Below are 24,777 nucleotides of genomic sequence, written 5' to 3'. Positions count from 1 at the left end.
CAGAACCATGCTGGGACGGATCGTCGTTTTTGCATGCGGTGCATTCGAGGGATGGGAGTACGCCAAAAGAATTAGGCAGAGCTACCAAACCATGGTATCAGTCTTAAAAGCGCACTCTAAACTGCACAAAGACTCAAATCGCTGCAACGAGTTGCGCGGAAAAGACACATTCCATTTACAACCATGGGAGAATTCGCGCAAGTAGAACGTCAATTGTTGGATCAATCTGCACGATTGATTTCACGCGATGAGTACCTCGCGTGGGAAGAACGGTGCAACGAGTGCATCGAATCGTTGGCAGAACACAGCCGAGTGAAACGCCCGCGATTATCAATCGGTGTTCAGCAATCGCTGATTACTCAAATCGCGCAGCTCGAAGGATTAAAATAATCGTTGCGCGGACGTTTCGTGCATGAAGGTGCCGGACATTCGAGCACAGGACTTTTGTGGCGCGAAATAGACACTGCGTTCGATAGTCGCGTATTAACTGGTGCCGTGTTAAATTCGAATTATATCGAGCCGCGCAACTTCCTCCAGGATGCGGGGACCATTGTGCTGGAGCATGTGCGGGGCGCTTTGAGGAAACGTCGAAGCCTCAAAGTGAACACTGTGTTCAACGGCGAATTTGTGGCAGGGGACAAACATGCCTGTAAAAGCATCAATACCCGGAACTGCGAACTCTTCGGTACATCCGATCTACAGGAGTGATACCAACGATGTGTCATCGAACCCACCCTGGCATCGTTGGAAGAGTTCCAGGAACGCGATAGCGGATAGGCATTGACGAGAATTCTCAACCGAACCGTCAATGTTAATAAGTACAATCCGCTGCGTGCCGGGTGTTACTTCAAGTTGCCTCGGAAATTGTCGCTGAAGAAGGCGACGATTAGTGTGCAATCCCCGGACAATGCATGTTTCGCGTGGGCAGTGGTCGCAGCTCTCCATCCAGCCGAAATACGCGTTGATCGCTCAAGTTCATACCCCAACTATGCATATGTGCTAAATCTCCAGGGCATTCAGTTTCCAATGTCCCTGGAGCAGCTTGGGAAGTTTGAGCAGCAGAACGGCATCTCCGTCAACGTGTACACCTTTGGGATGGAGAAAGGATCGACGGTCTTTCCGCTGCGCCTCACCAGCCAAAAGAGGGATCGACACGTCAATCTACTCTGCACGCCGAATCATGAGCATGGCGATGTAGGGCACTTTGTGCTGATCAAGGACTTATCCCGGCTGGTGAGCGCACAGTTGAGCAAGAAGAAGGCAAAGAAATTCATCTGTGATCGGTATGTATATAAACTAATGAAACGTTGATAAAATATCGTTGAAAAAAAAATTAAAAAAAAAATTTTTGATTTTTTGCAGATGCATGCACTACTTTGGATCTGCCGAGAAGTTGGAGGCCCATTCGCTGGACTGCGGGCAAATGAATGATTGCGCCATCCTGTTGCCCAGCGAAGGAAACAATCTGCTCATATTCAGCAACCAGTGTATGAAGGAGCGGCTCCCCTTCGTGGTGTACGCCGATCTTGAGTGCATCATTGAAAAAACAGAGGACAATCACCGAATGGGTGAAATGGATAGTAAATTGCGCGCGTATCAACACCATAAATTGCACAGCATTGCATATTATATGCATTGCTCGTACGATACATCACTGTCGACGTATCGATGTCGCCGCGACGCGGATTGTGTTTCATGGTTTGTCAACGAACTGGAAAATTTTGCAAACTTCGCCAAACCCATTCTGACCAGCAATATTCCCATGCTTGATTTAACTCCCGAACAATGGACGACATTTCGCGATGCAACACACTGTCATATTTGCGAAGAACCATTCAAGGCTGAAGATGTACGAGTTCGCGATCATTGCCATCTATCCGGACGGTTTAGAGGCCCAGCACATTCGGAGTGCAATTTAAATTATAAAAATGCGTTTTACATCCCCATAGTTTTCCATAATTTATCCGGCTACGATTCGCATTTCATTATCGAGGAAATCGCTACCGCTTTCGAAGGCAGCGTTGACGTATTGCCCATAACGAAAGAAAAGTACATTTCATTCACAAAAAATGTTGAAGATACGGCTGACTCAGACTCGCGAAAATGTATTAAATTGCGATTCATCATTCTACAGTTCGTTAACGGGTGAGACTGTATCCGAGAGCGATTACGCGCACGCCGAGATTGTCTGGCAGCGTTTCGGGATTAGAACTTTGGGCGAATACAGCGACTTGTATTTGAAAACAGATGTCTTGTTATTGGCAGATATTTTTGAAAATTTTCGCGAAAGTTGTATCAAGAGTTATGGATTAGATTCAGCGCATTATTATACTTTACCTGGCTTTACGTGGGATGCCATGCTAAAACATACCAAAATTACGTTCGAATTGCTCACAGACGTTGATATGGTCATCTTTATCGAACGCGGTATACGTGGTGGTTTAAGCCAATGTTCCGGAAGATACGCACACGCCAATAACAAGTACATGTCATCGTACGACCCATCGGAACAGTCATCGTACTTGGTGTGCATTGACGTGAACAATTTGTACGGATGGGCAATGTGCCAGCCCCTACCATACGCCAAATTTCAATGGGTCGAAGATGTCGCAAATTTTTACGTGTCTTCGATCGCTGTCGATTCGCCCATGGGATACATTCTCGAGGTAGATCTGGAATATCCGCAACGTCTGCACGACACTCACGCCGATCTACCGTTCTGCCCGACGCGTGCCAAACCACCTGGCAGCAGACAGGACAAGTTACTCGCGACGGTATATGATAAGAAGCGTTACGTTATCCATTATCGCAACCTGCAGCAGTGCACGAGTCACGGTCTTCGTATTACAAAGATACACCGCGCGCTTCAATTCGCTCAATCTCCCTGGCTCCGCGATTACATCGAACTCAATACACGGTTTAGAACATGCGCGACAAACGACTTTGAAAAAAATTTGTACAAATTGATGAACAACGCGGTATTCGGCAAAACTATGGAAAATGTGCGAAATTAGGTGGACATAAAACTTTTAACACATTGGGAAGGGCGATATGGCGCGGAGGCAATGATCGCGAAACCGAATTTCCACAGCAGAAGTGTTTCTTCGGAAAATTTAATAGCTGTTGAATTGCGAAAACTCGAGGTGAAATTCAACAAACCGATATATGTGGGTATGTGCATTCTAGACATATAAAAAATTTGTTTGTACGAATTTCATCACGAGTACATGTCTCCCCTGCACGCTCAAAATTGTAAAATTCTATACACAGACACTGATAGCCTCATCTATCGCATTCAATGCGATGATATCTACGAGTCCATGAAACGCAATATCGATAGATTCGACACAAGCGATTATCCTACTGACAATCCATATAATATGCCCCGCTTAAATAAGAAGGTCCCGGGTCCGATGAAGGACGAAAATAATGGGATGATATTGACCGAATTCGGCGAAAGGCCTCAAGACCAACGTCATAGCCAGAACGATAACTTTCGACGACTACGCGCAGTGTTTGCAAAAGGAGATCGAAATGGTTCGCAGGCAATCATGCATACGGTCGAAATTGCACAAAGTGTACACAATTTCGGAATCCAAAATCGCTCTAAGTCCATACGATGACAAACGGTATATCGTACCCGATTCAACTGACACGCTGCCCTGGGGACATTATAGAATACCATTGTAAAATAAAAAATTATTGTATTTATTAACTCGTTCTTATAAATAGCGGAATTATTGCGTAAAAATAAAATAAAATTCTTTGTACATGTATAGAAATTATTATATTTATTAACTCGTTCTAATAAAATAGTGGAATTATGTAATATAAAATTGCTCACACATATATATCATTGTATTTTATTGAATTATGTATTATTATTATTATTATTTTACAATACATTATTTTTATTTATCCAAGAATTGTGTGATTTATCAAACCCCAGCCACTTGACGTATACCTTATCCCGCTTTCTGCGCAGCACTTTTTCCACTAGATACACATCAGGATCGGTGACGCGTTGCAGCTCGTGTTCATAGAATCCTCCGGCAACGGGTTTTCCACAGGAATCGACGAGCAGATACGTCGCGGGATTAGTTGTCTGTACTTTGGCTATCTCGAACACCTCCGTTGTCCAATTCGGTGTATAGCCTTTATCGAAGATGGTTTTAAATTTGCTCACGCGCACAAACTCGCCCAACTCGAATCTCGCTGGAGCAGCGATCTTTAGGTTGCTGTACACGGTGGCTAGCAGCTTATCGGCGATCGCAAGGGTAACATCGCAAGGACGCATTCCGATGGTTCTGTTTTCGCGCGTTATACTCTGCAAGTAGAAGCGGTAGCGAATCGGTCCATCTATAGGTTCCATTGAGCGTAAACAGTTTCCACGTATTGTTCTTCAAAGTTCGATTGAAACATTCTACGACGCAGGCCTTCATCACCGAATACGTCGAATAATGTCGTGCTTTTTCAAGAGTTTCTGCAGATCGGTGTTGTAAAATTCTTTTCCTTGATCGGTTTGCAAATTTTTCGGATATCGATCTCTAAATATCTTTGCAAACGCTTTAGTCACCTCAGCGCCACTTTTAGTCTTGAGCGGCAACGCCCATGCATACTTGCTCAACACATCGATGACGGTGAGTATGTACTGGTGACCCTGGTTGAATCGCGAGTATGGACGCATTTCTACATTGTCATTTTGCCACAGATCGTCGTATCCACGCACTATGACGCGCCTCCGAGGAAAATGTCTGCGAGCTGGAGCGTACAATTCCTCCACAAGTTGTAGCTTCTTGTGGCCATGGTTTTCTTCACTCATGGATTTCGATAATAGCTGCATGTTTGATCGCAGATGTATCTTTGCCACGAATGATGCGATAATTATCGTGTACGTGCATTATGTGCTCTCCACCGCCCCAAGGAAATTCTGGACAAGTTCAACCGTCTCGCATGATTCTCCTTCGCATTGTTGCTGCGGGATAGGATTCAATGCTTGCGATATCTTTTGAACGCTGTTTTGCAACGTCAGCATATCTCTCTGAAATGCGACCAGCTTCATCTCTAATTCTTCCTGCTGCTCTCTCAAAAGTTTAATGCTCTTTTCCACGTATAGTTTATTAACGGCATCTGTGTCGGCCACCGGCTGAGCTACGCGTCGTATCTTGCCCGATTTTGCATCAAAGTCGGCACCGGTCACGCAAAGAGCGTTATCACGCATATAATTTCGAAGCATGCCGCTCCATTTGTAATAGTCCATTGTAGCTGCTCCACTCTTCTCTAACGATACCCCAAATTTGTTGATCGGCTACTCGACGCACACAGTGCACATCATCGGCGTGCGGTTTAATTTATAATGAGGCCTGCCTCGCGGAGTTCCTCGATAATCGATAGAATTTCGTTGTCGTGCGAGTTGTTACCCGTCTGACGCGACGCTTCCAGCAAACGCAATCGATCCACCAGCTCGTTGGGATCATCCCAGTGCACATAATCGATCTTGTTATCGTTTACCACCATGACTCGCGATGTCCTTAGACCTTTCCCCGCTTTACTGGTCAATACACGGGGTAGTAGTGGCGCAATTACATGCATACAATTGTATCCCTTTTTACCCAATATGGGGTTTTGTGCGCTATGGCCACGTCTGTGAGCATTCGTCATCAGCAGTATTCTTTTGTATTTTTGTTTTTCAGCATCTGTGTATATAGCATCATCGGGAATTCTCTTGAAAATCAGTTCGTACAGACCGGGCGTTCCTGCATATCTTACACCATCTATGATTATATTATCATCCTTGTCCATATCGAAAGCCTTATCCCCCAGCATCATTCCACTACCACCAAAGTGTACACCGTACACATAATCTATGGTCGTATCCTTATCACCACTTAGGATTGCGCTCATGTATTTTTGTCCCAGCGGATCGAAATTGTTGCGAAACGTTTCTTGCCCCTCGGATGTTTGGAGTTGCTCTCTAATAGATGCTGCAAGGGACTCATCGGCAGAAGTTTCATACACGTCTTCGTCATCATTGGTTGTGAGTGACTGTACATCGGGAAATGTATTTATTGACGCAGGAGGAACCGTGGAATCGTTTGACGTGACATTCTGTCGTTTCCGCTTCGATTGAACTGGTGTGGAGGTTACGAGCGAATTTTCCAATGACATGTATGACTGTTTACTATTTCTTTTACGCGATGCGTTCCATTTCGGCCGGATTTTTGTTTTAGGCGTTAATGTTTCAATGCTCATACTCGTCGCAGGTGATATGTCAGCTTCTGTCTCAGCAGCATTTTCCACAATATGTTTTAAGGGCTCGGTAATAGGTTTAAAGTAGCTTTCCAGCGCGATATCTTCATCCATCTTGTCAGTCTTCAAAGACTGATGTTTCCTGCGAATGGATTCGCTGGTTTTTGCAATTTCCATCGCTATTCTCTCGCGATCCTTAATCTCCTGTCTACTAATCATCATTGTATCGCAGACGTTGCTTTCCCACCGACGTGTTGACGGCGATTGAGCATCTCACGGTACCGCAAACTCGTTAAATCCCTTTCTATAACGTCCATTGGACATTGCGCTATCTTTATCTATCACCATGAAACCATACTCCCGCTGCCAACAATTACGACACAAAGCGCAGAAATCCTCGTAAGACATATCAGTGTTTACATGATCGTTGTACACATGCTTCAAGTTGGTACCATCCTGCTTAAACAGTATCAACAGATTCGCATTGTCGCGTATAAGATGATTGGGAATCTTTGCATACGTCTGACAGAGATAGAAACAGTCGACGTTCGAGTGGCGGCCCATTGCAAAGTATTCCCTTATCGTATCTTGCTTGTCGCATGCCACGCCATCAAAGATAAAAATGGAATTCGGAAGCGATTCGCTCGGTTGGATGACGTCACTGTTATTTGAAAATGTTAAGTAGCCAATTTCATCTATCGGAGTCAATAAATTCTCCAAATACTTATATTTTGGCTGTTATAACGACTTGGAATACACGTACACGTTCTCGAAGCACACGCCGTGAGGACTTTCCAACGAGCTGACCAGCACGTTGGTCTTTCCACAATTTGATGGGCCACAAATGAGGCAGCGTATAGTGTTTGGTAGCATGCTACCGTGTCTGCGTCTCGTTTTCGGAGACATCATTTGCGATTTATCGTCAAAATTAGTCACGCGTATCGCCACAGGTTGTCGCACGAATCGCATCCTATCCGCGAACTGCGAAAAATGATTTTGATACGTCGAAGCTGCGGTGCGCTCTATTTATAGGCTCGCGCCGAAGCAAAACAGCTCATTATTCAAAATGCTTCTGATCCTGTCGGATAATTGTGATATTCGAGACCTAACCGCTGAGCAGTAGAAATATATAGCAAAGATTATTCTACTGCGAGAATTTGGCAGACACGTCGATCAGTTGTGGGACAGACTCCCCGAGCATATAAAAGCCGATTCTGAGGTTCAACAGTATCGTCGGTGCTTGGAACATTATAATCGCCCTTGGCAGCGAACGCATATCGACGGTCCAGCACCATTGATTAAAAGCTGCAGCGAATGTCGCCGAAGAGAGTAAAGAAAGGTTGTGGTCTGTTAAATCGGGCGATAAACGCGTTACCTATCGAATTACATATTCCGGGAAATCAGTTTTGTGGTCCAGGAACTCATCTGGCAAAACGATTGGCTAGAGGCGATCGAGGCATCAATCCGTTGGACGCAGCGTGTCGCGAACACGATATTGCATATTCGCGTAGCAACGACCTCGGTGAAAGGCACACGGAAGATAAGGTTCTCGCTGACCAAGCGCGAAAACGCATCGTTGCGCGAGACTCAACTCTGGGTGAAAGAGGTGCTGCTACAGCTGTTTGAGCAGCTATGAAAGCTAAGAAGAAAATCGGAATGGGGATGAAAACAAAACCCCGTAAAAGGACTGTAAGGAGAGCATCGCAAAAGCGGATACTTCCGGTGGCAAAACGAGGTGGCATATTACCACTTCTCCCGCTGCTAGGTGTTCTCGGATCATTAGCCGGTGGAGCAGCGGGGATCGCCAATGCGGTAAACGATAATAACGCGGCGCAAAATCAGCTGCAGGAAATGCAGCGTCATAATCGCACCATGGAAGGTCGCGGACTTTATCTCGCACCGTACAAGCGCGGACAGGGAATATCGAAACAAAAAAACGCCGAAAAGACAATAAAAATGCCCAAGGGCGTAACTACAGATGCGCAATTGGGGGAGTTGGCAAAACGTATGCGTATTCCATTTTCAGAGGTGTTTTTACGCGCAATGCACTACCTGTTGGAGGAGTACGTCGAAACGAGAGCGGTATCGTGAATTTGGATAATGTCGAGGGACCGGGGACTCATTGGGTTGCATATGCGAAGAGGGGGCGTCGAGCTGTATACTTCGACAGCTTTGGCAATCTTCGACCGCCTAAGGAATTGGTACAATATCTGGATAAAGATGTCGTAAAAATCGAATACAATCACGCGCCTTATCAGGAGTACAATCAGAGCAATTGTGGTCAACTATGTCTACGCTTTCTACAAACGATTGCCCGCAAATTTAAGGATTGACTTCTCACCACTTTGATTCAGTACGAGTCCAGTCGTACAGCTTGGAATATGTCGTTAACATTCACTCTAACCGGCAAGAGTAGCACCCTCGCGGTGAGCTACTTTCCACCCATAGATTTGAGCGACGATGATTACGAGCTTGGCCTAACAACCCTTGAAACTTACCATACAATAACCAACATCGACTCGAGCAACGATAAATTCTACTTCACCACAAACTATGAGACCAACAACAGCGTCGACACCATCCATGAATACATTACGATTCCCCACGGTTCATACGAATTAGACGCCAGTGCCAAGTATTTGAAACAACGATTACTCGAGCGGTATCCTCAAAAACTCGATGGCACCGATGCCAACGATGGCAGCGACAACGATGAGTATCCTATAGTGTTGCGCCCCAACAACAACACTATGAAAAGTGAGCTGTACTGCTCGTTCATTGTAGACTTTACGAAGCCCAATAACATTGTATCGTTACTGGGATTCTCGACGAATCGCGTATTAGAACAGGGACAGTGGCACGAATCGGACGATCCGATTAATATCATGAATGTGAACATTATTCGCGTAGAATGTAGCGTGACCGCTGGCGCCTACAGCAATGGGAAGCGCGTACATACGATACATGAATTTTCTCCCCGAGTACCGCCGGGATATAAGATATCGGAAACGCCCGCGCAGATCATTTACCTTCCAATCAGCGCACAGGTCATTTCGGATCTAACGATACGCGTTGTGGATCAAGACGAACGGTTGCTTGATTTTCGAGGTGAAGAGATTACCATCAAACGGCACGTACGACGACGTCGATGATAATACATGTGGTGCGGTCGAATGAGATGCTTGTGTTGAACGACTCCAGAAACACGTTTCTTCCAAACGAAATTGTTTGCAACAACAACAACAACAACAACAAGAACAACAACAACAACTGCAACAGCTCTGATTACGCTAAAAAGAAGATGCTCAGTGCTGCGAACATTGCATTTTTTAAATCGTTGGGATTCATTGTACGCAATTAAGTTGAAAAATGACCGACATTCCAAGCATTGGCGCGAAGCCTACGTTTGATTATCGCATCGTCAAGCTTGAGACTCACACATACAACCCTTACGTCAACACGACGTTTGGATACAGCGATGAGATAAGAATACCTACACAGCAACAGGATTTATACACATTACCGTGTGAAAGTTTCCTCTACCTGGAGGGGAAATTGACGATAAATAAGCCGAATGATGTATCAACGGTGATGTTGGGAAATAATTGCATGGCATTTATATTTGATGAGATTCGATACGAACTGAATGGTGTGGAGATTGATCGTAACAGAAACGTTGGAATAACTAGCACGCTTAAAAACTATGTATCGATGACATCTGATGAAGACAAAAATATGGAGAATGCGGGATGGGGCTTGAAACGGCACGATGAGCTAATAGTGAAAAATCATTTCAATTTTTGCATCCCGCTCAATTATTTGTTGGGATTTTGCGATGACTACAAACGCATGGTTATTAATGCACGTCACGAATTGATTTTAATACGATCACGCAACGATAACAATTCACTAATAGGATCGCCGACGTTGGAACCAGAAATTGAATTACTTAAAGTGCAATGGCGGATGCCTCACGTGACGCTGAACGACGTTAATAAGCTGTCGTTGCTACATGCTTTGGAAAGTGGACAAAACCTGAGCATTAGTTTTCGCTCGTGGGATCTGTACGAGTATCCTCTCTTACAGAGCACGACCAAGCATTCGTGGGCCGTGAAGGCAGCTGCACAGTTGGAGAAGCCGCGATACATTATCTTTGCTCTACAGACTGCTCGAATGAATGTGATGACTGAAGATGTTACTCGATTTGACCACTGCAAATTGACCAATGTAAAACTTTTTCTCAACTCGGAATTTTACCCGTACGATGACATGAACTTGGACTTTGACAAAAATAGGCACGCCATCTTATTTAACATGTATACGAATTTTCGTAAATCGTATTACGGACATAGTTGCAACGAGGAATTATTCACCGTGGCCCAATTTTTGCAATTTGGCCCCCTCGTGGTGATTGATTGCTCGCGACCAAATGAGTCGATCAAGAATAGCACCGTGGACGTGCGCATAGAATTTGATTGTAAAGAAAACGTACCTGCAAATACTACGGCCTACTGTCCGATTCTGCACGATCGGGTAGTTGAATACAATCCGCTGACAAATGTGGTGCGCAAAATCAATTAAATTACTGCGCTACTTGCCCGCCCTCTCCTGTACCAAATTCGTACAAAAATTTCATCGTGAAAATCGAGATGCTTTACGAGGCAGACCGCATTCTCCAGTCTGTCTTGGAAGCGAACGGACCTCTAAATTGTATCGATAATGGTCGTACCAACATTCGTTGACCTGCAAGTGTTCATCGTCGATGGAAGATTTGTCGCGAAGGAAGTGGCTATCCTACGAAAGGGAACAATTCTCTCGCACTATATTTTTGGGAGTTCGATGCCACAATATCTTCTTACAAAATCCGACAAATCGAGCATCCGGTGGTTGGTGGCGAAACATCATGGACTACGTTGGGAAGATGGAGACGTTCCGTACAGTATGGCTAAACAGCTAATTATGAAAGCTGTAGCCGATGCGATCAACAAGGAAGATGACACACCCCATGTCGTATATGTTAAAGGGCTGCAGAAACGCGATTGGCTCGTGGATTTCCTCGATGAAAATATGAGACCGGACGTGATCATCGAGACGCTAGACATTGACTACGAGGATATCAAATCCCTAAATAAGCTAAACGTAGTTAATACTCTCCGATGTGGCAGACACGCAAAGCACTGTGCCATGCAAAATGTATTTAAAATATTCAACTGGTGGTCTAAACGCCAGAGGGAAATACACAAATAAAATATAATCAATTTTTAATGCATAACTGTTTTTTCTTCACCCTCCTCAACCTCCAACCTCCTGCATGTACGCTAGATTAAGACGATAGTTATAATTATTATGTACAAGTAGTACGATTCATGATCAACGCGGTAGCATACACGTATGATAAACGTTTGATAGACGTTCAGAGTGGTAGGTTAGGCGTTGAAAGTGGTACGATAGACGTTGAAAGAGGTTCAATAGAGGTTCGATACACGTTCAGAGTGGTACGTTAGGCGTTGAAATTGGTACGATAGATGTTGAAAGTGGTACGATAGACGTTCCATAGATGTTCAGAGTGGTACGAAAGACGTTGAAAGTGATACGATAGTCGTTGAAAGTGTTACGTTATGTGTTGAAAGTGGTTCAATAGACGTCCAATACACGTTCCATACGCGATCAAAAGTGGTGTGACCTAGTCGAATGATGTGTCCAAAGAAGAAGGGAGAAGAATACGAAGAACATGATAAGTGCACTCTGAGGATGGTTAGTGAATAATTCGAATATGTGTAGAAGGTGAGGATGATCAGCGAAAATGCAGGTGGCCTGTGATGAAGATGGCGGAGAACAAAGGCATCCTACTTTGCAAAGCTATGCAACTTTAGGCATGGGCCCACATGTGGGAGCTTGGAGATGCAGCGAGACCAGTTGTCTTCAAATCGTGGTCAACGTGCAGTCACTTTGACAGTTCTTTGAAACACTTTTTTCATTTTTTGTGTTACGTGAAATTGCTTTGAAGAAGATTGCTTTTGAAGGATATTATCAATCGTTCAACGCATGGAAATACAATCGATTAATACCGTAAGTTTCAATTATCATATTTTAGTGAATCGTTGTGTTAGTAACTTTGAGAATTATAAGAAAACTCGGTTTCAGATTATGTCATTGCCTATGAATTTGAAACGTCGGGCTACCGCTGCGATCACCGCTGCTGCGGCAGTTATCCATTCATCCAGCCCGATAATGTATGTGGCCTGTCGAAATGTTGCGGTTCAAACCGAAGCAATTCGATGTGCAGAACTTTATGAGGCGGAAACTAATCAGGATGGCGACATTTTTTCAAAAGTTTTTAAAAAATGCGATAATCCAATACACGACTACTTCGGGGATGATGAGGAATATTGGATGCATCGATATGAACAACAAACGTTTTTAGGCGATTTCGATGATGATGATGATAATGTACAAATAACTATATCTCGGAATAATCATGCGTATCATCCAAAGAGTGTGGCTTGGCGAAACGTCAAAGCGGAAAATATTGAATGTGATACATATAGGAATAAAGTATCGGGGCTTCGGGCTAGTGTTGTTGCAGTTCAAACAAACCCTGTGCAAGTTCCTATTGATTTACCATTAACTAATCTATTTGCTGATGATGTGATCGAGTGGGATAATTAAGCCAATTAAATTTTAATTATTTTTTTATATTCTATATTATTCCTTCATATTATTCTTTTAATTTTATGATTTGTAACAATATATATTTTAAACGTATATCATTTCTCCATTTCATTTACCCGTGTTCCTCCTCTCACCGCCTAATTTTTAAGATTCGCCGTTTCAATAATTATTATTTCTCTGCGTTGAGAAAAAAGATTTCTGCTGACGCTGCATAATTCTATTTCGTTCTTCGCGCTGCCAAGTGACATCACCCTGCACGGCTGCTCCAGAGGAGTCGAATTACGCGAGATCGCGCGAAACGCAGCGACGTTAAATCGGAACGCTTTGAAATACTGTTAGCTTTAGAATAGATGCGATTCTATCCCCTATGTAGTGGTGTCCTTTTCCCTCCTAGAATTCCCGCCGATCTTTCCCGTCATCGTCCGAAACAATTTCTGATGCATATTGGTTTGGAAAAAAAATTTCTAGGACAGTCCCCACCCTGGGTTAGGTCTGAAAGAATTTTCGGGTGGGCCAAGTTCTGAAAGAGATTTTTTTGGGGGTCAATGCCTCCCTCTGAAAAATTTCCGACGGTGGCCCAGGTCTGGAGAGGCCTCCGCGGCGGTTCGGCCCGGACTGATCGCCTCCACGATTACGGCTTCCCCCACTCCGCGGCTCTTGCGCGCGCAACCGCTCTTCCACTCCCCCCGCCCCCCGCGCTCCCCTCAGAGGACCTGGTCTAGAACCCGCCTAGCCTTACTACTTTTTTACTCAGCTGCAGAACACCCGTTAAATTTTAAAACTAACGAAGATAAGAAACAGAAAATCTTGGAAACTCTAAACACCAAACATTTGACCAAGGAGGAACTAAATTTTGTTACAAATTTAGTAAAAGAATTTCCTGACCGATTTTATCTTCCTGGAGATAAACTAGGTAAGGCTTCCGACTTTAAACATTCAATTCATACATCTAACGATATTCCAATCAATACGAGACAATATCGCTATCGTCTCATTCATCAAAAGGAAATTCAAAAACAAATCAGCGCTTTATTATCAAATGGTATAATTACACCTTCCAAATCTCCATATAATTCATCTTTATGGATCGTACCGAAGAAAGAAGATGAAAATGGAGTAAAACGTTGGCGATTGGTGATAGATTTCCGCGGTTTCAACGAAATAACAATTTCTGATACATATCCATTACCTCAAATCACCGAGATTTTAGAACGACTAGGAGGAGCTAAATATTTTTCAGTCTTTGATCTCGCTAGTGTATTTCATCAAATAGAGATGGATCCGAAAGATAAAGCAAAAACAGCATTCACTACTCCAAATGGACATTACGAATTCTCTCGAATGCCTTTCGGATTAAAGAATGCACCACCCACCTTTCAACGCCTCATGGATCAAGCACTCACTGGACTTCAAGGAACAGACCTCTTTGTCTACTTGGATGACATAGTGATCTATGCATCATCCTTACAGGAACATAATATTAAAGTCAAAAAGTTGCTAAATCGCCTTCGGGAACATGGATTAACGCTGCAGACCAACGAATGTCAATTCTTGCGAAAGGAAGTTGCATACCTTGGACACATTATTTCAAAGGAAGGAGTAAGACCCGATCCTAGGAAACTAAAAGCTGTTCAAGATTTTCCTACACCTACAACGCAGAAGAACATTCAACAATTCTTAGGACTTGTAGGATATTACCGAAGATTCGTACCTAATTTCACCCCAAAGGCAAAACCTTTAAGTAACCTATTAGGAAAAGGCATCAAATTCAAATGGACTAAAGAACAAGACCAAAGTTTTAAGCAATTACGTAACGAACTTTGTCAACAACCCATATTGCAATATCCAGATTTCAGTAAACCATTTATTGTAACAACAGATGCCTCCGATTACGCTATTGGAGCTGTACTTAGCCAAGGAGAGATAGGAAGCGACCTGCCGATTGCCTACGCATCCAACAGCCTAAATAAACCTGAGAAGAACTACTCAGCTACTGAAAAGGAATGTTTGGCCATGGTTTACGCCGTAAGATACTTCAGGCCTTATATCTATGGAACCCCATTCACCCTCGTTACAGATCACAGACCACTGTTGTGGCTACACTTTGTCAAGGACCCCGCTTCTAGACTAATGAAATGGAAACTCCGACTTTTGGAATACGAGTACCAGGTTGTTCACAAATCTGGAAAGACGAATAAGAACGCAGACGCATTATCGCGCAACCCGTCTTCTGCCTGCCTACCACTTATTCCACGAGAACTCCAGGATCCTGACTTCAAAGTCCAGATACCGAAAACAGACGCTAACACCGAGATAATTGAGCACCGTATACGACAGCTACGTCGTGACAGGGAAAACCGACCAAACTACCGGGAGACAAGTAGCAGTTCAGACGAGATAAGAGACACCGCACGTGGGAACGTTCAACATTCTCCAATTATACACAAGAACAGACCTTTTCCCAGCTTATCTCAAGAGGTAACCATGCCAGATGAACGCCAGGGAACCATAAACACATTTTCGCCCGGAGCAAACTCCACTCAAATCCTTCCATTAGATAAGGACCAGACCGTATTTGACGATCTGATATCCTTTGAGGAACCGGCCGAAAATACTGTAATAGAAAATGCAAGAAACATTCAACAAGATTTATCTAGTACACCACAAGTATCAACAGAAGTCATGGATGAACCTTTACAACCCTCAATAAACCAGCTACCTGCAGGAGCCACGACCGAAGCCAGTGTGGAACAACCACCTGACAGCAGGTCAACTCAACCAAGGGTTGTTGACCGCACGCTTGACCCTTACCCATTCTTCACTACCGACACCGAGAATTCAAATGACCCTGACAATCTGGAAGAGATCCCGCTAGACCAACCACATAAGATTATCGTTTCTTCAAACACCTTTACCGCTGAAGAAGGACATTACGTACACTTCATTTCTGCCGATTGCAATTTAGTAAACCCAGTTAGAAAATTATTGCTGGACACCGAAATGATTAATAAACCGAATCTTTTAGCAGCTCAACCGAAAAAGGGATGGGTGATAACAACCGACAATGGATTATTTAAAACCTTTAGTATAATACTCTCGGATAACTTCTTTGATAATATTAAAAGAGTAGACGTGTTTAACGGATTGAAAACTCTTCAACACACCCTGGATCAAAATCAGATTAAATCATTTCGAATTTCTGCCACGGGAGACCTTCACAAAATACCGTCCAATGAATTCGTCAAGATATTAGAAGAGGTTTTCATAGGAACCTGCCTACAGATTACTTTATGCAACTGTATCATCACAACACCATCCAAAGAGGACAGACAGCACATCATTTGCGAAGCTCACGACAGTTTAATTGGAGGACACAATTCTATTGGCCACAAATGCGCAACGACATTCAAGACTACATCCGAAGATGCCAAAGTTGTCAAGAGCAGAAATTAGTCCGAGCGAAAACTCGTCAGCCGATGTTAATCACCGACACACCTATAGGAGCCTTGGACAAAATTTCCTTGGATACAGTGGGACCTTTACCAATTACACCCAGCGGGGACAGACATATTCTCACTATTCAAGATAATCTAACGAAATATTGCGTAGCCGTAGCAATACCTAATATTCGAGCTGCTACAATTGCAGATGCTTTCGCTAGACATTTCATCGCAATCTATGGTACACCCCGCGCAATATTAACAGACAAAGGAACTAGCTTCATCGGAACACTTATGACAAATTTATCCGAAATATTTAAAATCAAACAAATCACCCCCTCGGGATATAGACCACAAACCAACGGATCTTTAGAACGAAGTCACATCGTACTCACCGAATATCTCAAGCATTACATTGATAATTACGAAGACTGGGATTTATTAATACTGTTCGCAATGTTCTCTTATAACACATCCGTTCACGAAGCAACAAATTTCACCGCATACGAATTAATCTTTGGAAAACCAGCTCGAGAACCAAGTTCTTTCCCAACTGGCGAAAAATTAAAGTCATTTGGAGACTACTCAATAGAATTAATAACACACATGACTAATATTCGTAATATAGCTTCCGATAACCTAAACAAAGCAAAAATTCTTTCGATGCTCACGCAAGACCAGCAACATCTAACAAAGGCGACTCTGTCTACATACACAAAGAACCACGCACCAGTAAATTTGATCCACATTACATTGGACCATACCAGATAATAGACGTGACAGACCTGAATAACGTAGTATTACGAACGCACAATAAGTTAATCACAAAGCATCAGGACAAATTAAAACATGCCTACTCTCCATTCACAGCTGAAAACCAACCATGATCTTCGCATATTTGCTCCTGTTGCCACTCGCTGTCATTAGCGACGATCAAATCATAACACCACTCGAAGGAGACACCGGACTCTTCTATGAAAAATTACCTGATATAAGGACCTTCCTATCACAATGGCGCCTAGTCACCTCTCTAGATGTTACTCGGTACCTCAGCTATGCTCCGCATGTGAAGCATTACATTTCATCGATGAATCAACTCTGTAATCGCCACGATTCCATCAACTGCCTCAGCAAGGAATTGGGACCTCGGTTAATCAAGAAAGAAGAAAACACCGTGCATTACAGCAATCTGATACGCACTGCAATAGGTGATACCCCACATTTTAAAAAACCATCCCCACGGCGCAGCGTACCTTTTGGATTCATCGGCACTCTCAGCAAAACATTATTTGGAACTTTATCACAAGAAGATGCAGAATACTACAACCGCGAATTAAACAAAGTTTATAAGGATCAACGCGAAATTACCGAAATAATAGCTAAACAAACGCATATTATAAAAGGAGAATTTTCACTCGCACATGCAAGGTTAGTTAATTTAACTCAAATTGTATCGCAACTGACGAAAACGATGGTCATACACTCCGAAGCATTACAAGAGACACAGTCAGACATTAGCAGATTACGTTTCGAAGCATCCATCAGGGACTCTGTAATCGAAATAGAAAGAGGGTTAGACGATTATAGCACCAACCTACTGTTGCTAATAGATGCAATATTGTTAGCAAAACAAGGCATTTTACACCCTACTATTCTGTTGCCAAAACAATTATTGAGATCAGCACAAAAAATTAAGGTAACACTTGTTTATGAATTTCCCTTAACACCCGAAGAATTACTTATGCAACAAATTGAAAAAATAACAAATTTAATCGTAATTTTCACCAGAGGAAGGATACTTTTGGAACTCACCATACCTCTTTTAGAGCAAAAAACGTACAGCTTATATAAAATATACCCATGCCCATCGACACATAACCTTCGAACAAAAAGGGTAGTTTCGTATATCCAGCCGCAAACACAGTACATTGCAGTCTCATCAGACGAGCAACAATATTTTTCCCTAACGGAAGAATACTTGAAGACTTGCCGGTTTCACCACAATCAATTTTTGGGCCCAACTACCCTACCAGTATACCAAGCAGATCCATAACCAACTTGTGTATCTACTCTGTTATTAAACCCCACTTCGATAAATTGGAACACCTGTACCATTAAATTGACCGCACAAGTAAAACCGTACTGACAGACTTTAAATGCACCAGCACATGGCTTTACTTCATGCCCGAAAATAAAAAGGCACAAATTTATTGCAAAGGAAATAAACCTATAACGCAAAGTATCGCTACCATTGGAATCCTTAAATTACAACCCGGTTGCCAAGCAACAATAGACTCGGTACAATTAAAACCATTAGAAACCATCAATACCTCGCAAAACATTGAATATTATCCCTCTAAATCTTACAATTTATCAGTAATTATACCAGAAGTCACCGAACATCATTTCGAAGTATTGAAAATGAACGAGCAGAAACCCACAAAATGGGAGGATCTTCCAACAGCATTATCACTTACGGAAATAGAACAACGAGCCAGGAATTTTGCTACCTACCAAACATCCATTCGGCAGATACAGGTCTCTACCTTTTCTTCCATTGGGGGCATAATAGTAATTCTGATCATAGTAAACACGGTATTGGTCATGAAATGCAAACCTCGTCAACTCAACAATAAAACAGAGTCTCCCAAAGAGAACCAAGAAATAACAATAAATATACCAAGCACATCCGAAACCCACAGTCCGTGCGCCACAGTTTTCTAAAGGGATGAAACCACTCCCACAAGAATCCCTCCTCTGAGACACGTATAGTTTCAGGGTGGGGGCGCGATAAGGGTTTCTTCCCTATAAAAGCGGGGCATCATGCCCCTTAACTCAGCACAACTCCTGCTTCTACATGTCCAAGAGCATCGCTACACAGACCACGCTAGACGAGGGAACATGGACCATAGCCGTACAAACAGGACATCACGGATCTTGGGAAACTTCATCCCGAGTGGATACTACACTCACACCAAGGCCGTATAACCGCAGCACGGGAGGAATCGTCAAGAGGGGCCGAAGCTCTTTGACTCGGAAGACCAGTGTCAAGTCGGTGGGCGTCCAAAAAACCGACATTAAACCCCATCGCTGCATCCCGGACTGGTTGGTGCTCCGGGAAATAACCGACGTCAACATTCGTAATTGGACACCGGGAGAACAGATCGTCTCGAAAAAACCCAGACATGAGGACCATCTCAACGCCTGACCTCGGCAACACTTCCCGCTGCCTAGTCATGTGCGTAGAGGACCCCACCACATTCTGGGTCTCCCTGAATACGTACGTCGAGGCAACGAAGGTCATGCTACGCGAATTAAACGCATACATGATGTCCAAACAACACCTATGCCTGCCAACAATGTGCAGCATCAGGCCAGGACGACTCGTGACTGTAAAGTCTCCCAGGAAGGGGTGGCTTCGCGGCGAGGTCACCGCAGTGAATGGAACCATCTGCACCATCTTCTTTGGCGACTATGGGATCACTATGGACTGTCCTGTCGCGGAATTGCGATCTTTGCCACCACGGTTGCATGCCCTCCCCTGGCAGACAGTGAGGATTCGTCTGACGGGCGTTAAGTTACGTTCTCGCCGACCGCTCCAGAGGACGACGCAGATCGCAGAGATGGTTATGGCGAGAAGGAAGGGCCTCTTCGCCAACATCCAGTCAACGCTGGACGGCTTCACAGCCACGCTGACGCTCGACCAGCTACCCGGACAACCTCCACTAGACGTCGTCGACCACTGGCTGGAGCTGGGCTACGTGGTGCCCAGCGACGACTAAACTTTTACACCCCGCAACACCTAGCGATAAGTACACATTACATTACACAACACCCGACAATTCTTTTTCACATTCTTGTTTATAAAAGGATTTGTGGGGCGTTTTTCCTTCTTTTGGAAAGCATCACGAGAATCGCGATGTTTTGTCTTAGGGGGGAGATGTTACGTATGTGGAATTTTCCCATACGTCGCTCTCAACGACTTTTCGAGCTCACGTCTGCGAAGGGAAAACGCCCTAAAATCCTTTTGCTTATCACATACCACTAAGGGGGGTCATGATCTCGACCGTCTGGATCACGACCATGGGAACGGGAGTGACACGACGACGACCCCGAAGAATTTCCTTATATGGAAATTTCTAACGCATCCCCACTCATTTTTGGGACTATATAAACCCTTTGGTTTCTACCCTCTGCGGTTAAGAGCAGTACAGTCAGGCGTAGAGTTACGTCGTGTCACGCTCGTACCGAGTCGATTGAATTCAGTAAGATCGAGCTAAAGTCTCCGTCAGAATCATAGTTGACCTCATAGAATCCACGAGTTCGGTTTATATTCTATTGGGCACTTTGAAATAGCTACTCGTACGCCCCGCATCGCCAGTGCGTCAACACGGAGCAAATTAGTGGTAATCTATACACATTTACTACACTATTTAATCGCGACACTTACATTTGTACTATAATTGATTATTGAATACGCGAATGGTGTTCACGTCTAAATCGAGTAGATTTGTTAAAACCCATCTTTTACCCAGCGATCCTTATAATATTAGTAGCACTCACCCACTGATACAACTTAACCGCTCGAGTTGTATCAAATATAAATTAAGAGTTACGAGGCATTACTAACATTTTCCGCGACTCCCTGATTTCGCATCAGGTTCGTCCTCGCCGTCAATAATCCAAGCGGCTCCCTGATTTCGCATCAGGTTCGTCCGCGCACCCAACTAACAAATTCATAAACCGTATTCCTTGGGAAATACCCTTCTCGCCGGCCTCTCGCGTTGCCGCATCCCCGGCACGTAACATAACAAAAATTTAAAAATTTAAAAAATTAAAAATTAAATAAAGAATTTTAAAAATTTAAAAAAAAAATTTTTAAATTTTAAAAAAAATTTGAAAAAATTAAAATAAAAAAAGTTAAAAAAATAAAAAGTAAAAAATAACAAAAAAAATTTAAAAAATAAATAAAAAAAATAAGAAAAATTTTGTTTAAAAAAATAAAAAAAATTTAATTTTTTGAAAATTTAAATTTTTTTTAAAATTTAAAAAAAAATTAAAATTAAAATATAAAGAAAAAATTAAAAGAAAAATTAAAAAAAATTTAAAACCAATTTAAAAAAAAAATGTTAAAAATTGAAAAATAAATAAATAATGAAAAGCAAAAAAAAAATAAATAAAAAAATTTTAAAAATTAAAAATTAAAAATTAAAAAAAAATGTAAAAAAATTTAAATCAAATTAAAAAAAGTAAAAAATAAAGAAAAAAATTAAGAAAAAAATTTTAAAAAAAGAAATCCGATTGGTTCTGATACAATCTGCTCCCTATGGTTGAAATTTAGTCTAGCAACTTTCACTCCTCCTAACCTAACCAATCTAACTTGCATCCCTCCCAAAAGAACCGGCCATCCGAGCGTAGAAGCAAGTGCGAAATAAAAATAACGATGCGCTTCTCGATACCGCAGATGTACCTACCTAAGTAGCATTTCTGACGGAAAAGAATTGTCCAGCCATTGGGCCTGCCATTTCTGGCGTAGACCTTTGGCAGGTAAGTATCCATTTCAACAGGCAGTGCCACCCGTGGGACCAGTAAGACCACCCCCGGTTTTTGCCATTCCAGAGGGGTTTCTTGCAGTGAAAATCAGTAAATTTGCAAGCGCAATATCTTAAAAACCAGTGGAAATAAAGTGTATACATTAAAGCTTATTGAATTTGTCTTGGAACGCACTATCAACTCAGGTTTTCGAAAAAAATAGTTCCATTTGAAAAACCGAGCTTGACCATCGTATCTTTTAAAATAATATTCGGAAACAAAATTCGTTCTCGCTAATAAATGGGCCCCCTCGAACCATGCAATTCCCTATTTTTTTTATATTTTTATCGACAATACTTTAAGAGATATCGCGCTGTCCACTCCTTAGTGGGACACCCTGTAGATTCGCGCCTGAATTCCTTTCAAACCCTCAGTGTGACGGATTCAATATTCGCGCCTAAGTTCCTTCCAAACCCTCAGTGTGACGGATTCAATATTCGCGCCTAAGTTCCTTCCAAACCCTCATTGTGACGGATTTAATATTCGCGCCTGGTCTTCCCCCAAAAATCTCAGAGTGCTGGATTTTAGATTCGCGCCTGTCTTTCTCCTTTCCTAATGTCATCGTTCCCAAAAGACCTCACCCGGGACGTGACAAATAAAGAAAAATAAATTAAAAATAAACACAAAAAAAATATTAAAATTTAAAAAAAATATTAAAAATTTTTTAAATAAATTTAAAAATTTAAAAAAAAAGAAAAAAAATTATATATTTTTTTTAAATTAAGAAAAAAATTTTAAAAAAATAATAAATTAGAAAAAATTTAAGAAATTAAAAAAAAATTTAAATTTGAAAAATCATTTTTTTTAAAAATAATAATAACAATTTAAAAAAAATTAAAAAAAATTTAAATTAAAAGAAAGTTTTAAAAAATTATGAAAAATTTTAAAAGAAGGAAAATAAAAATTTTATAAAAAATTAAAGAGAAATTAAAAAAAAGTTTTTAAGAAATTTAAAAAAAAATTTTAAAAATTAAAAAAATTAAAATATAAAAACAAAACAATGAATAAATATTTTTAAAATAAAATAAAAAAAATTAATAAAACAATTTAAAAACAATTTTGAAAAAAAAATTAAAATAAAAATTTTTAAAAAAAATTAAAAAATTGAAGAAAAAAATATTTTTTTAAATTGAAAAAAATAAATACAGAAAAAATTGAGAAAAAAAATATTTAAAAATTTTTTTTTAAATTTTTAAGAAAAATAAAAAAAAATTTTAAGAAAAATAATTTTTTTTAAAAAATTAAAAAAAAATTTTAAAGAAATTTAAAAAAATTTTTTTAAGAAATTTAAAAAAAATTAAAGAAAGTTTAAAAAATTTTTTTTTAATAAATGTAAAAAACTGTAGAAAAAAAATAAAAAATTCAAAGAATATTAAAAAAAAATAAAAATAATTAAAACAAAAAAAAATAAAAAAATGAAAAGGAGAAAAAAATAAATATTTAAAGAAAATATATATAAAAAAATTTTTTTTAAAAATTTAAACTGAAAAATTGAAAAAAAAATTAAAAAAAAAATAAAAACAAATTTAAAAAAAAATAAAAAAAAATAAAAAAAATCGAAATTTTTTTTTAAATTTTAAAAAATTGAAAACAAAAGGAAAAAAATTAAGAAAAAAATTAAAAAGAATTTTTTTAATAAATAACATAATAATAATAATTGAATTAAAAAAAGTTAAATAAAAAAAACATTTTTTAAAATTAATTTTTTTTTAAGAAATTTAAAAAAAAATAAAAAATGTTTTAAAAAAATTTTAATAAAATTTTAAATTTAAAAAAAAATTGTATAAAATTTAAAAAAAAGAAGAAAATAAATAAAAAAGATTCAAAATATTAAAAAAAAATTAAACAAAATTAAAACAAAAAAAAATAAACAAAATGAAAAGGAGAAAAAAATAAATATTTAAAGAAAATATATATAAACAATTTTTTTTTAAAAAATTAAAAAAATTAAAATAAAAAAAATAAAACATTTTTTAAAAAAAAATTAAAAAAAATATTAACAAATTTTTTAAAAATGTTTAAAAATTTTTTTTTAAATTTAAAAAAGAGTAAAAAAATTTTTAAAAATTAAAAACAAATTATAAAGATAAAATTTAAAAAAAAATAATTAAAAAACCAAATTGAAAAGAATTTAAAAAAATGTCAAAAAGAAAAGGCAAAAAATTAAACAAAAACTTTAAAAATAAAGTAAATAAAACAAATAAATAAAAATAATTTAAAAAAATGAGAAATAATAAAAAAATTTTAAAAATACAAAAAAAATTTTAAAAAAATTTTTAAAAAATTTAAAATAATTAAAAATTAAAGAAAAAAAATTATAAAAAATATATAAAAAAAATTTAAAAATTAAATAATTTAAACTTTTTTTAAAAAAATTATTGAAAAATAGACAAAAAAAAAATTTTATAAAAAAATTAATAAATAAAATTTAAAAAAAATTTTAAATTTTTTTTTCAAAAATTAAAAAAAAATTTAAGAAAATTTAAAAAAAATTAAAAAAAAAATAAAGGAATAAAAATTTTGAAAAAATTTGTTTTATAATTTAAAAAAATTAAAAATTTAAAAAATTAAAATAAAAAAAATTAAATTAAATTTTTTTAAAAAAATTAAATAATTTTTTCTAAAAAAAATTAATAAATTTTTTTTTGAAAAATTAAATTTTTTTAAAATTAAAAAATATATATGATTTAAAAAAAAAATAAAAAATTTTTTTAAAAAAATTAAAAATTTTTTTTTTAAAAATTTAAAACAAAAGTTTTAAAAAATTAAAATTAAATAATTAAAAAAAAATTTACAAAGAATTATTAAAAAAAAAATAAAAAAT

At 39.6% G+C, this 24,777-nt stretch overlaps 1 protein-coding gene across 1 annotated transcript in view; it reads left to right on the top strand.

The window, feature by feature from the left end:
- Nucleotides 1-643: 643 nt before the first annotated feature.
- Nucleotides 644-24,777, top strand: part of LOC143378055 (uncharacterized) — a 36,182-nt gene continuing 12,048 nt past the window's right edge. Inside the window, exons 1-3 of the mRNA XM_076829899.1 lie at nucleotides 644-685; nucleotides 1,042-1,283; nucleotides 1,363-1,580. Coding sequence (XP_076686014.1) covers nucleotides 644-685; nucleotides 1,042-1,283; nucleotides 1,363-1,580 — 502 coding nt within the window. The remainder of the gene's footprint in view (nucleotides 686-1,041; nucleotides 1,284-1,362; nucleotides 1,581-24,777) is intronic.

Source organism: Andrena cerasifolii, unplaced genomic scaffold (genome assembly GCF_050908995.1).
Source record: "Andrena cerasifolii isolate SP2316 unplaced genomic scaffold, iyAndCera1_principal scaffold0039, whole genome shotgun sequence".
NCBI classification, from domain to species: Eukaryota; Metazoa; Arthropoda; class Insecta; order Hymenoptera; family Andrenidae; genus Andrena; species Andrena cerasifolii.
This window is presented reverse-complemented; position numbering and strand designations above follow the sequence as displayed.